This window comes from Peromyscus maniculatus, chromosome 18 (genome assembly GCF_049852395.1).
Source record: "Peromyscus maniculatus bairdii isolate BWxNUB_F1_BW_parent chromosome 18, HU_Pman_BW_mat_3.1, whole genome shotgun sequence".
NCBI classification, from domain to species: domain Eukaryota; kingdom Metazoa; phylum Chordata; class Mammalia; order Rodentia; family Cricetidae; genus Peromyscus; species Peromyscus maniculatus.
In genome coordinates, this window is record NC_134869.1 from 10589791 (window position 1) to 10604415 (window position 14625).

The 14625-nt window shown below is 39.3% G+C and overlaps 1 protein-coding gene and 1 non-coding gene across 3 annotated transcripts in view; both read right to left on the reverse strand.

Moving 5' to 3' along the window:
- The window catches only part of LOC143269388 (uncharacterized), a 32979-nt gene that overhangs the window by 4867 nt on the left and 13487 nt on the right, over positions 1-14625 (reverse strand). For both annotated transcript variants that reach the window (XM_076554487.1, XM_076554486.1), the window contains exons 2-3: positions 991-1117; positions 730-787 (exon numbers count right to left, since the gene is read on the reverse strand). In XM_076554487.1, the coding sequence (XP_076410602.1) occupies positions 730-787; positions 991-1117 (185 nt within the window). The remainder of the gene's footprint in view (positions 1-729; positions 788-990; positions 1118-14625) is intronic.
- On the reverse strand, positions 8949-9055 carry LOC143269446 (U6 spliceosomal RNA). Its single transcript, XR_013045869.1, has one exon. It is a non-coding gene; the product is annotated as a U6 spliceosomal RNA (small nuclear RNA).

Genomic DNA, 14625 nt, shown 5'->3' on the forward strand with positions numbered 1-14625 from the left:
TTCACCAATGAAGCTGAAAAATCATTCTTTTGTAAACTTGTATCACATTCAACAAGTCTACTCAACATGGGGATTACTACATATATTCTACTTGTTCTGAGATAGAGAAATGTATATTGCTTCTTTCCATGTCCCTATGTTCTTATTTTCAAAGTGACATATGATATAGCTATTAAAGGAAGAATGACAACTAAAAGATTTCCACATTTCATTTACAGGTGGACGTTCTGTTCTTCATCAACATGTGGTATGGGGATTAAGTTTCCTCCACAACAACCACTCCCCCCCCCCATTAACTTTTGACTCTAACTACTCTTCTCATTAAATTTAGCAAAGTCAGAACAAATATATAAGTACAATATTTTACTATGAACTGTTTGCTTGTTAGAAGGTTTTGGACATAATCTTATTACATATTTAATGAGCATAACTTTTGTAATATAAATAGTAGGAAACTAAATGGATAGTCAGTTCTACATCATAGCTGTGATGGAACTATGATTCTAATGGTGATATCTGTTAAGGCATTGATTCCTTGTCTTCATTCTTCAAAGAATGACATGAAAACACAATTCACTTGCCATTGAGGTATATGGTATTGAAATCATTTAATGATCATCAATGTACTTTAAACTGTAATTATTTATACTGATCTGATTATTTAAAAGTAACAGATACATCAAAATATCTCCAGAGGAACATTTGTATCAGGTTGCACATGAAAATTACCTTCCATGTCTTCGAAAACTTTGACAGTGCTCTTCAATATTATCTTCCCACTTGTACCCTAGAATATTTTACCAGGAAATATATGAAATATTATTGGAAATTGTGCAAAATTAAAGTAACTCCCTTCAATAATCCTTAAAACCATGCTTAATATCTTCACCTCATTCTTCCTCAGACTCAATCAAATTACAGAAGAGTATCTATAACCAGGAACTAGTTGTCCCTTTATTCTAAAATATGAAGGAAAATGTATGGTATTACCTATAACAGTGAGGTTTCTGTAAGTTTCCACCATCACATCTTTGTAGAGATTCTTCTGGGAAGGATCCAGCAAAGCCCACTCTTCCTGAGTGAAGTTGACATGCACATCATTATAGGTTACTGGATCCTAAAATTTGCATACATAAATGTGTCATGCCCATGCATACAAGACATATATATGATACTGACATAATTGTAAATGCAGGCTTCTTTAAAAATATAGTCATAATAATTCTGGTGTTTCAAACACTTATTCTATGATAGAAATATAATAATATTATCATTTAGCCACTTTAGAAGGAAATTGGGAATTTACCTCTATCATTTCTGAATGCTTTGAATGGGATATCACCTTGTAAGAGAATACATATTACCAGATAGAGTGACAAGATAACCCATCATCATTACTGACTACATGTTAGAGAAACTGTATGAATAGTTACTAAATACAAAAAAAGATGAGCAAGCTGAGTGTATTGACTCATGCCTTTAATACCAGCATCAAGATAAAGGAGGCATGTATATCAGCATCTGAGTTGAAAGCTAACCTATATGCAATCAGTTCTAGGAGAGCAAGAAGTAAAAATTGAGATCCTTTCTCCTCTGCAAAAACCAATCAAACAAACAAAAATGATAGGAAGAACTCAGAGGTTTTTTAAATGAAGTTTCTACAAAGAAATACATAATTGCTTGAGTTCTGCATTCATTTACTAGATACCTGAATTCCTTCAGTTTAAATGGTAACTTTAATAAATTTTACCAAAAGGAACTATGGATCTAAACAGTTACAAATAGACAGATGAAACCATTAGCAACATAAATGTTGATCATAAATAATCAACACAGTACAAGAGAGATAGCTCAGAAGTTAAGAGTACTTGTTGATCTTGCATATAAGTGGGCCCAATTGCCAGTACTTACATGGGAGAGTCTGAGTGTGTTTGTAAATCTGGATGAATATATTTAACCTTTTGCCAAGTCATCATTTCCTTGTCCTTTGCAGGAACAAAATCACTTTTGGTGTACCACATTATGTTCTATCTTGTTTCTTGTTGTGATTGAGTTATCTACCCAAAAGCTCCACAGGTAATGAATGGGTTTATTTGGCTGATTCTGCCATGTTACAATCCATCATTGTGGGAACTTAGAATAGAAATTCAAGCTAGCAAATAAAGATAAAAGTCATTTAACTAAACTATTGTTTAGTAGCTTTCTCTGTTACTTGGTCATTGTGTCATGCTCAGCTAGCTCTCTTATCCAGCCCAAGCCAACTTTCTTACAGATATTGTACCATCACTGAAAGGGCTTTCATACATCAATCAGCAATCAACAAAATCTCTCAAAGACATAGCACCGAGCCATTCTGATGGGTTACATCTTCAACTAAGTTCCCACAGATGACAATAGACTTTGTATGTTGACAGCTGGAAGTAACTAGGACACACACAATAATATATGAGAAGGTTTAAAAACCATAAGACAATGTATCAACAATGTCAATAACTTAAATAGCAACAATGCAAACATTGGTGATAGTAACAACTGGAAAACACATGTATGCCATAAACTAAGGAGAAACAAGCTTCTAAGATCAAAAAGAGTAAACAAATGCTGTTTTTCCTCAGAAAGTCTCCAAACCAATAAACTCAAGGAACCCATAACATAATATAGTAATTTTTCAGAAAATAAAAATAGGTGTAGGTCCATCATTTTGCTGAAAAAAATATAACCAAAATATAACTAATAAAAAATTAACAAAACCTAGATAGTACAACTGAATAAAGGAGACACAAAGAGAGACCTACATAGTTAACATGGTCTCTTGAACAAAAACTCTAAGAGTATAATGAAAATCAAAATAAAAAAATCACTGACCACCACTCACATTGTTCACCCAAGTTCTCTTCTTAGCCAATAGTAGAAAATAGGTTGAGTGAGGACTGTTCTGGCAAAATTGGATGGATTCACTTGAAGTCTGATAGTTCTACATTGTAGAAAAAGGTTTTAAGTACTGAAATTATCTCATCATCTTTTAAAAAAGAAAAGAATGTCTGTTAGAATCATTTCAAAACCTTTTTGTTTCCTATGATTGATGATTGGATGTAAGTCTGCATCAAAGTAGGAAAATGAAAAATTTTCAAATCAAGTACTAGATAAGAGATTTTTAAATCAGTGTTGTATGATTTGTATCATATACCTAAAGCAACCTGTTTTCCTCTAATTGTTTTATAAGTCATAAGCATTTTTGAAAACAAGTATATCCTCATTTTTATTTATATGTTTTATGTGTGACAGAGGTTTTCTATGTGTTTACAAGTGACACACCAAAGAGTGTGTGGGATCCCTGGATCTGTAATATCAGGTGGTTATGAGCCTCTCAACTTGAGTGTTGGTTTCTGAACTAAGGTCAACCCCAAGTAGAATTTTTGCTGAGTGTCATGCACAGCCCACAGAGTACTTTTTATCCAATAAGCTAAGTCTTTTACAGATTAAATAACAACAGAAACAAAGATAAAGAAAGAAGTAAATACATGAACCCCAGGAACTTGATGAATCAGTATTAAGATGTTGGGTATGAGACCAGGTAGGCTACCCACAGACCTTCCCCAATCTCTGTTACCCAAGATCCAATACTCAGGGTTGTCCCTAGGGCAGCAACAGAACTTCAGCTGCAGCTTCTCTTCCACCTGTTCATAATTCCTGTGAAATCCAAAGACTATCCCCACCTGATCTTTCCTTCCCACCTCATATCTATGTCAAAACACCCAACTAGGGTAGCACCCTTGATCTACTAATTGCCATATCTTCCAGAAGGCTGTCCACAGATCTACCACATTATCTCTCATCCCAGACCTGATTTAACAGTTGCCCCTATTACTGCAGTAGACCACCAGAGGCAGCTTCCCCTCTCCACTCTCCATGTCTCCTATAGATCCCAAAGATAATCTCCCCCTCATCTCCCCTTCCCCTAGTTTCCAACACCAGTAAGCATTCTCCCTTGAACACACGCTTCAATAAGTCCGGGAAAAAAGAAAACAGTCAGCGAACATATACTCTGAAACTCAAGAGAACAAACAGAAACCCAGGAACAAAAGTCCCATTTAACCAAGATAAAGACAGAAACCAGCACTTTGACTTATAATCAGCCCAAACCTGATGCCTAACATAAGGACATAATTAATAACAGCCCGGGAAATATGTTACCACCATAGCCCAGCTATCCTACCACAGCAGGTCCTGAATAATCTACCAGTTGAAATACAGGGAAAAAACCTTAAAGCCAAATATATGGAGATGATAGAGGCCCTTAAAATGAAAATGAATGAATACCTTAAATAAATTCATGAAATCATAAACAAACAAACAATTGGAAGAAATCAATAAATTCCTCCAAGAAAGCTAGGAAAACACAAACAATTGGAGTAAACCAATAAACAATGTATATTATGCCAAGATTAAAAAAAAGTAATCATTAAAGGAAACAAAATTGTTTAAGACCTAAAAAATGAAAACTGAAACAATAAGGTAAACAGAAACTGAGGGAATTCCAGAAATGAAAAATTTAGGACTACAAACAGGAAGTACAGAGCCAAGGTTCACCAATAGAATAGAGAGTTGGAAGAGAGAATCTCAGGGACTGGGGATAAAATAGAAGAAATGAATACATCAGTCAAAGTAAATATCAAATATAAAAATTTCTTGTGTATAGGAGAGCTACTGATCTTTTTGAGTTAATCTTGTATCCTGCCACCTTACTGAAGGAGTTTATCAGCTGTAGGAGTTCCATGGTAGACTTTTTGGAGTCACTTATGTATATTATCATATTGTCTGCAAATAATGAAAGTTTGACTTCTTCCTTTCCAATTTGTAACCCCTTGTGCTGTGGGATGGTCTGTATGTCAAATGCTCTGATTGGTCAATAAATAAAACACTGATTGGTCAGTGGCCAGGCAGGAAGTATAGGCGGGACTAACAGAGAGGAGAATTGAGAGAACAGGAAGGTGGGAGGAGACACTGCCAGCCACCGCCATGACAAGCAGCATGGGAATTTGCCGATAAGCCATGAGCCACGTGTCAAGGTATAGATTTAAAGAAATGGATTAAGATGTAAGAACTGGATAGCTAGAAGCCTGGGCCATTAGGCCAAACACTTTAAACAATATAAATCTTTATGTGTTTACTCGGTTGGGTCAAAGTGGCTGTGGGACTGTCGGGTGAGAGAGATTTGTCCTGACTGTGAACCAGGCACGACTAGAAAAAACTCCAGCTACACATGGCGCCCAACGTCTTAGCAAGAGTTTCCACCTAAAACCTGAGAAAAAAGATTCTAAAACAAAGTGAGAAACAGTTCCTAGTTGTTTCTCTCAAGTTAGTGGCAGCCTGTGTGTTTGAGCTACTATGGCGGGTTCCTGGCGTGTGCGCTCGACCTCCAGAATGGCAGGAATAAGGCCTCTGCAAGTGGCATATTAAGCTGCGTGGTGGATTTAACCTTTCCTAGTACAAAACAAAAAGAGGTTTCTGGGCTACACACTGCTCTGATAGAAGCATAGACCCACTATTTCTGAGAGTTGATGGCCTCAGAGCTAGCAGAAAACGTACCACTGCCATGTTGGGAAGCTGAAGTGGGTGGAGTCAGCAGCCACAGTGCCTTTTACATCTTAGAATGCTGCAGTTTAAAGCAATAGACTCAAGGTAATATAAAACTTAAGCCACGTAAAGATGGCAAACACAGAGATTCTGGATTGTGTTCTCTTTGATATTCGTAACTCAAGAAAAACATTTGATTACAAGAACTGATGAGTTATGTCAAAATGTATATTTTAAAGGTACCTTGACTGCAAAATTTGGATATAAGGATATGTTATTTTGGAAAGGAGGCTCTGCTTTTGTTTCCACAGAAAGCCAGAGGCTATGGATTTGTTCCAGATTAAGATGCACCAGGTTTGACCAGCCAAGACACTCTGAAAGGTCTCATATGAGAGACCTTTCACCATGGCCCAAATATTCCAACATCCAGTTCAGATTCAAGGATCAGACAATACACCCTCATGGACTACTCTATAATCCTAAAATATTTTTGTGTCCCCATAAGATACAGTGCCCCCCTCCAGCAGGAAGTAGTAAGAGAAGCTACGCCCAAATTCCCAAATATACCAAGCTGGCTTTGGAGATGTGTTAAAGTTAAAACCTTCCCTTTAAAAAAAAAAAAAAAAGAAAAAAAAGAAAAGGGGAAGTGCTGTGGGATGGTCTGTATGTCAAATGCTCTGATTGGTCAATAAATAAAACACTGATTGGTCAGTGGCCAGGCAGGAAGTATAGGCAGGACTAACAGATAGGAGAATTGAGAGAACAGGAAGGAGGGAGGAGACACTGCCAGCCGCCGCCATGACAAGCAGCATGGGAAGATGCCGGTAAGCCATGAGCCACATGGCAAGGTATAGATTTATAGAAATGGATTAATTTAAGATTTAAGAACTGGATCACTAGAAGCCCGAGCCATTAGGCCAAACAGTTTAAACAATAAAAGTCTTTATGTGTTTACTCGGTTGGGTCTCAGTGGCTGTGGGACTGTTGGGTGAGAGAGATTTGTCCTGACTATGGACCAGGCAGGACTGGAGAAAACTCCAGCTACACCCTTGATCTAATTTTGTTGTCTTATTGCTCTAGCTAGAACTTCAAGTACCATATTGAATAAGTAGGGGGCAAGTAGACAGCCTTGTCTTGTTCCTGATTTTAGTGCAATCATTTTGAGTTTCTCTCCATTTACCTTGATGTTGGCTGTCACCTTGCTGTAAATTGCCTTTATTATGTTTAGGTATGTTCCTTGTATTGCTGATCTCTCTAGAACCTTTATCATGAAGGGGTGTTGGATTTTGTCAAAGGCTTTTTCAGCATCCATTGAGATGATCATGTGTTTTTTTTCTTTCAGTTTGTTTTTATGGTATATTACATTGACAGATTTTTGTATATTGAAGCATCCTTTCTTCCCTAGGATGAAGCCTACTTGGTCATGGTGGATAACTTTTTTAATGTGTTCCTGGATTTGGTTAGCCACTATTTTATTGAGTATTTTTGCATCAATGTTCATGAGGGAGATTGATCTGTAATTCTCTTTTTTTTTGGTTGCATCTTTGTGTGGTTTGGGTATCAGGATGACTGTAGCCTCATAAAAGGAATTTGGTAATGTTCCTTCTGTTTTTATAGCATGGAACAATTTGAAGTGTATTGGTATTAGCTATTCTTTGAAAATCTGGTAGAATTCTTCGCTGAAACCATCTGGTCCTGGGCTTTTTTTGGTTGAGAGACTTTTAATGACTGTTTCTATTTCTTTAGGGGTTATTGGTCTATTTAAATAGTTTGTCTGGTCTTGATTTAACTTTAGTATGGGGTACCTATCCAGAAGATCATCCATTTCTTTGAGATTTTCCAATATTGTGGAGTACAGGTTTTTGAAGTGAGACCTGATGATTCTCTGGATTTCCTAATTGTCTGTTGTTATGTCCCCCTTTTCACTTCTGATTTTGTTAATTTGGATGCTCTCTCTGCTTTTTGGTTAATTTGGATAAGGATTATCTATCTTGTTGATTTTCTCAAAGAACCAACTCTTTGTTTCATTGATTCTTTGTATTGTTCTCTTTGTTTCTCTTTTATTGATTTCAGCTCTCAATTTCATTATTTCCTGGCATCTGTTTCTCCTGAGTGAGTTTGTTTCTTCTTGTTCTAGAGATTTCAGGAGTGCTGTTAAGTCACTACTGTGAGATTTTTCCTACTTCTTTTTGTGGGCATTTAGAGCTATGAATTTTCTCCTTTCATAGTGTCCCATAATTTTGGGTATGTTGTATATTCATTTTCATTGAATTATAGGAAATCTTTAATGTCTTTCTTTATTTCTTCCTTGACCCATTGGTGATTCAGTTGGACATTATTCAGTTTCCATGAGATTGTAGGCTTTCTGTAATTTTTGTTGTTGTTGAAATCTAACTTTAAACCATGGTGTTCTGATAGAACACCGGAGGTTATTTCAATTTTTTTTTTTTTGTATCTGTTGAGATTTGCTTTTGTGACCAAGCATGTGGTCAATTTTGGAGAAGGTTCCATGGGGTGCTGAAAAGAAGGTATATTCTTCTTTGTTAGGGTGGAATATTCTGTAAATATCTATTAAGTCTATTTGAGTCATAATGTTTGTTAGTTCCCTTATTTGTCTGTTAAGTTTCTGGCAGACCTGTCCATTGGTTAAAGTGGAGTGTTGAAGTCTCCAACTACTAGTGTATGGGGCTTGACGTACGATTTAAGCTCTAGTAATATTTCTTTTATGAATGTCAATGCCCTTGTATTTGGGGCATAAATATTCAGAATTGAGACTTCATCTTATCAGATTTTTATCTGTGATAAATATGTAGTATCCTCCTGATCTCTTTCAATTGATTTTAGTTTGAAATCTATTTTATTAGATATTAGAATGGCTATACCAGCTTGCTTCTTATATCCATTTGATTGGAAAAACTTTTCCCAGTCTTTTATTCTGAGGTAGTGTCTGACTTTGAAGATGATGTGTGTTTCTTGTATGCAACAAATGGATGGATCTTGTTTTTGTATCCATTCTGTTTGCCTGTGTCTTTCTATAGGAGATTTGTGACCATTGATATTGTTGAATATTAATGACCAGTCATTGTTAATTCCTGTTATTTTTTGGTGGTAATGTTGTAGGTTTTCCTTCTTTGTTATTTGTTAGTATGGGACTATCAATTGACTGTGTTTTCATGGGTGTATCTAACTTCCATAGGTTGAATTTTTTCTTCAAGTGCTTTCTATAGGGCTGGATTTGTGGAGAGATATTGTTTAAATTTGGTTTTATCACGCAATATTTTGTTTACTCTGTCTTTGTTGATAGGGAGTTTTGCAGGGTATAGCAGCCTGGGTTGGCATCCATGGTCTCTTAATATCTGCATAATGTCTGTAAAAATATGGAATGCTTCACAGATATGCTTGTTTTCCTTGCACAGGGGCCATGCTAATCTACTCTGTATCATTCCAATTTTAGTAAACATGCTGCAGAAGCGAGCACTACATTAATTTTTTTCTGGTTATGTGCATGCTTGTGTGTGTGTGTGTGTGTGTGTGTGTGTGTGTGTGTGTGTGTTGGTTTGTGTAATGTGAGCCACAAAGGAAATTTGGAGAATAAAGACAATTTTATGGAGTCTACTTTTGACCATCTTCATATGGTGTTCAAGATTAGGTCACAGCTTTGCACAATATAGACATTTCTAACAGAGCAGTCCCATTGATGCTCAAATAAGATTAGTTGATACACTAAATCAGTAAAATATTGTCTTTTTATGTTGTAAATAGGTTTTCATTGGAATATAGGAGAAATTGAATAATAAATCTTATTTGCAAATGAAAATGATATACTGCTGCCTTTGTTTTTGTTTTTGTTTGTATTGCAGGTGGAATGAGTTAGTTCATTATCAGGACTACACATCTGTTCATAACACTTTCTCAGAACAACAAATGAATGTCAGAGAATACTTTTTGTGAGAAGATATTAGAAAGGAAAGATCTCAAATGCTTATGGATAGGTAGAATCAACATAGTAAAAATGGCAATCTTACCAAAAGTAATATAAAGATTCAATGCAATCCCCATCAAAATCCCAACACCATTCTTCACACACTTGGAAAGAACAATACTTAACTTTATATGTAAAAACAAAAAAACTAGAATAGCTAAAAGAATCCTGAATAATAAAGCAACCGCTGGAGGCATCATGATCCCTGATGTCAAGCTCTACTATAGAGCTACATTATTTAAAAAAACAGCTTGGTACTGGCATAAAAACTGACATGTGGACCAATGGAATAGAACTGAAGACCCTGACCCTAATCCACACAGCTATGAACATATGATTTTCAACAAAGAAGCCAAAACCATACCATGGAAAAAAGAAATTATCTTCAACAAATGGTGCTGGCATAACTGGATGTCAACATGCAGAAGATTGCAAATAAATCCATATCTGTCACCATGCACAAAACTCAAGTCCAAACGGATCAAAGACCTTAACTCAAATCCAGTTACACTGAACTTGATAGAAGAGAAAGTAGGAAGTAGTCTGGAACAAACTGGCAGAGGAGACCACTTCCTAAATATAATACCAGTAGCACAGACACTGAGAGCAACAATTACTAAATGAGACCTCCTGAAACTGAGAAGCTTTTGTAGAGCAAAGGACATGGTCAATAAGACCAAACAACAGCCTACAGAATGGGAAAAGATCTTCACCAACCCCACATCTAATAAAGGGCTGATCTCCAAAATATATAAAGAACTCAAAAAGCTAGACTTCAAAATACAGAACAATCCAATTAAAAAAATAACCTACAGAGCTTAACAGAATTCTCAACAAAAGAATCTCAAATGGCTAAAAGGCATTTAAGGAATTGCTCAACATACTTAGTCATCAGGGAAATGCAAATCAAAACAACTCTGAGATACCATCTTACACTGTCAAAATGGCTAAGATCAAAAACACTGAAGACAGCTTATGTTGGAGAGGATGTGGAGCAAGTGGAACATTCCCCCACTGTTGGTAGGAATGCAAACTTGTACAGCCACTCTGGAAATCAGTATGGTAGTTTCTCAGAAAATTGGGAATAAGTCTTCCTCAAGACCCAGTTATACCACTCTTGGGCATATACCCAAGGAATGCTCAATCTTACCACAGGGACACATGCTCAGCTATGTTCATATCAGTATTTTTCGTAATAGCAAGAACCTGGAAACAACCTAGATGCCCCTCAACTGAAGAATGGATAAAGAAAATATGGCATGTATACGCAATGGAGTTCTACTCGGCAGTAAAAAACAATGATATGAAATTTGCAGGCAAATGGATGGAACTAGAAAATATCATCTTGAGTGAGGTAACCCATACTCAGAAAGACAAACATAGTATGTACTCACACATAAGTGGATACTAAATGTGAAGGAAGGGATGGCCAGACTCCCACCCACAACTCCAGAGACGCTAGCTAACAGGGAAAGACCCTAGGAGGGACACATGGATGACCCTGTGAAGGAGAAGTGGATAAGATCTACATGAGTGGACTGGGTGTGGAGGGGTGGCAGAAGGTGAGGAGTGGGGGATAAGAACATAGGGAAATGGGAGGGTCAAGATGGAACAGTGCTGTGGGACGGTCTATATGTCAAATTGCTCTGATTGGTCAAAAAATAAAACACTGATTGGCCAGTGGCCAGGCAGGAAGTAGGTGGGACAAGGAGAGAGGAGAATACTGGGAAGCAGAAGGCTGAGGCAGAGACACTGCCAGTCGCTGCCGCCATGACCAGCAGTATGTGAAGATGCCGGTAAGCCACCAGCCACGTGGCAAGGTATAGATTTATGGAAATGGATTAATTTAAGCTATAAGAACAGTTAGCAAGAAGCCTGCCACGGCCATACAGTTTGTATGCAATATAAGTCTCTGTGTTTACTTGGTTGGGTCTGAGCGGCTGTGGGACTGGCGGGTGACAAAGATTTGTCCTGACTGTGGACAAGGCAGGAAAACTCAAGCTACAAATGGCGCCCAATGAGAGGGCAAGAGTTTCCACCTAAAACCTGAGAAAAGATTCTAAAACGGAGCTAAAAACAGCTTCCTAATTGTCTCTCTCAAATCAGCAGCAGCTGCCGGTTTGAGTTACTGGCGGGTTCCTGGCGTGTGCGCTCGATCTGCAGTATGGCGGGAATGAGGCCTCTGGAAGTGGCACATTAAGCTGCATGGTGGATTTAGCCTTTGCTAGTACAAAACAAAAAGAGGTTTCTGGGCTACACGCTGCTTTGATAAGAAGCATAGACCCACTATTTCTGAGAGTTGATGGCTCCCAGAGCTGGCGGAAAACGTACCACCGCCATGTTGGGAAGCTGAAGTGGGCGGAGCCAGCAGCTACAGTGCTAAGAAGGCTGCAGTTTAAAGCAATAGGCTCAAGGTAATATAAAACATAAGCCACATAGAGATGGCTACCACACAGAGAATTTGGATTATGTTCTCTTTGATATTCGTAACTGAAGAGAAACATTTGATTGCAAAAGCTGTTGAGTTATGCCAAAATGTGTATTTTAAAGGTACCTTAACTTCAAAATTTGGATGTAAGGATATGTTGCTTTGGAAAGGAGGCTCTGCTTTTGTTTCCAAAGAAAGCCAGAGGCTATGGATTTGTTCCAGATTAAGATACATCAGGTTTGACCAGCCAAGACCCCCTGAAAGGTCTCCGACGACACCATGGTCCAGGTGATCCAACATCCAGAATCATTTCAAGGCAACTGGCTCAGACGATACAGCCTCATGGACTACTCCATGATCCTTAAATTTTCTTTGTGTCCCCATAAGATACAGCGCCCCCCTCCAGCAGGAAGTAGTAAGAGAAGCTACGCCCAAATTCCCAAATATAGCAAGCTGACTTTGGAGATGTGTAAAAGTTAAAACCTTCCTTTTAAAAAAAAGAAAGGGGAAGTGCTGTGGGACGGTCTATATGTCAAATTGCTCTGATTGGTCAAAAAATAAAACACTGATTGGCCAGTGGCCAGGCAGGAAGTAGGTGGGACAAGGAGAGAGGAGAATACTGGGAAGCAGAAGGCTGAGGCAGAGACACTGCCAGTCGCTGCCGCCATGACCAGCAGTATGTGAAGATGCCGGTAAGCCACCAGCCACGTGGCAAGGTATAGATTTATGGAAATGGATTAATTTAAGCTATAAGAACAGTTAGCAAGAAGCCTGCCACGGCCATACAGTTTGTATGCAATATAAGTCTCTGTGTTTACTTGGTTGGGTCTGAGCGGCTGTGGGACTGGCGGGTGACAAAGATTTGTCCTGACTGTGGACAAGGCAGGAAAACTCAAGCTACAGAACAGAGACAGAGTGAGAGGGCAGGGAGGAAGATACCATGATAGATGAGGACATCATGGAAATAGGAAGAGGCAGGGTGCTTGGGAGGCTCTCAGGAATCCACAGGGTTGACCCTGCCTTGGTCTGCTGGCAGTGGGCCAGAGGGTACCTGGACCAGTCTACTCTGGTGACCAACCTAGCAAATAACCTAGCTGTCATCATAGACCCTTGGTCTAGTGACTGATGGAGGCAGATACAGAGATCCATGGCCAGGCACCAGGGTGAGCTCCAGGAATCCAATTGATGACAGAGAGGAGAGATACTGCAAGTGAGGCACATTGAGAAAATAATGGGAGGACATGTATAGATGACTGTCCACACTAGTTGAAGCCCATGAACTGTGTATTGATGGCTGTGGAGCCCCCATGGGACTGGACTAGGCCCTCTGGATATGGGAGATGGTTGTTTGGCTCGAATTGTTTGGGGGGCACCCAGGCAGGGGCATCGGGATCTGTCCCTGTGCATGGGCAGGCTTCTGGAATCCGGTGACTGTGGTGTGACACCTTGCACAGCCTTGGTGCAGTGATAAGGTGCTTGGACCTGCCTAGGTTCAGTGTGCTGGGCTCTGCTGACTCCCCATGGGAGACCTTAATTTGGGGGATGTGGGGATGTGGCATGGCTTGGGAAAGAGGGATGGGGGATGGGAGGAGGAAGGAGGGGAGATCTGTGTATACTATGTGGACTGAGTAGAAAATTTCTTAATAGAAAAATGAAAAAAAAAAAACCAGACATTTTAGGTCTGGTCAGTTTTGGTGACAATTTTTTTTTAAGTGCTTTGTAATGAAATTTTAATTAAAATGTTAAAAAAGAAATTCACTTCCTGGTTAAGAATTCAAATCATTCCATTTTTGTAGAACACTCTATAAGGAGAAATAAAAATAAAAAATAAGCTGCCCCTAGATCCCATCCCTGAGCACCAGCCACTCCAGAGAAGAACTGCCCAACTTGGTCCCAGGTTCTGGTCATTGGGCAGGATACACCTCACTCCCACTGGGAAGGTTCCCCTTCTCCAAGAACACCGGCAGAACTTGCTATCTCCACGCCCTGCCCCTACGTCCATTCATCCAAGACCCCAGCCACTTATTGAGACTTAAAGACCAGCCCCCAGCTCCCATCCTGCCTTGGACCTCCCATCTGGACAAGAGGTGAGTGCCTGGGCTCAGACCCAGAGAGGTCTGCCCCTAGATCCCATCCCTGGGCACCATTCATTCCGGGGAAGACCTACCCAACTTGGCCCCAGGTTCTTGTCATCAGTCAGCATCTCCTCCATTCCCACTGGGAAGGTCCCCCTTCTCCAAGAACCCTGGCAGACCCTGCAATCTCCACACCCTGTCCCCACACCCACCCTCCCGAGACCCCAGCCACTTCCTGAGACTTAGAGACCAACCTCCAGCTCCTATCCTGCCCCGGACCTCCCATCTGGACAAGAGCTCCCAACCTGCCCTATCTGGACAAGAGAGAGAGGCTTCCTGAATCTGTCAGCTCTGTCTGGACCAAGAGCACTGATAAGAACAAGAACCAATGCACAAGGAGATGGGCAGATGTCAAGGCAAAAGTACATACAACAAAATGAAGAGCAGTACAGCATCACCAGAACCTAGTCAACCTCCAACAGCTAGACCTGAACATCACAAAATGGAAGAAACACAAGAAAGCAACCTTATGAGTAACATCATGAAGACAGTAGAGGCTTATA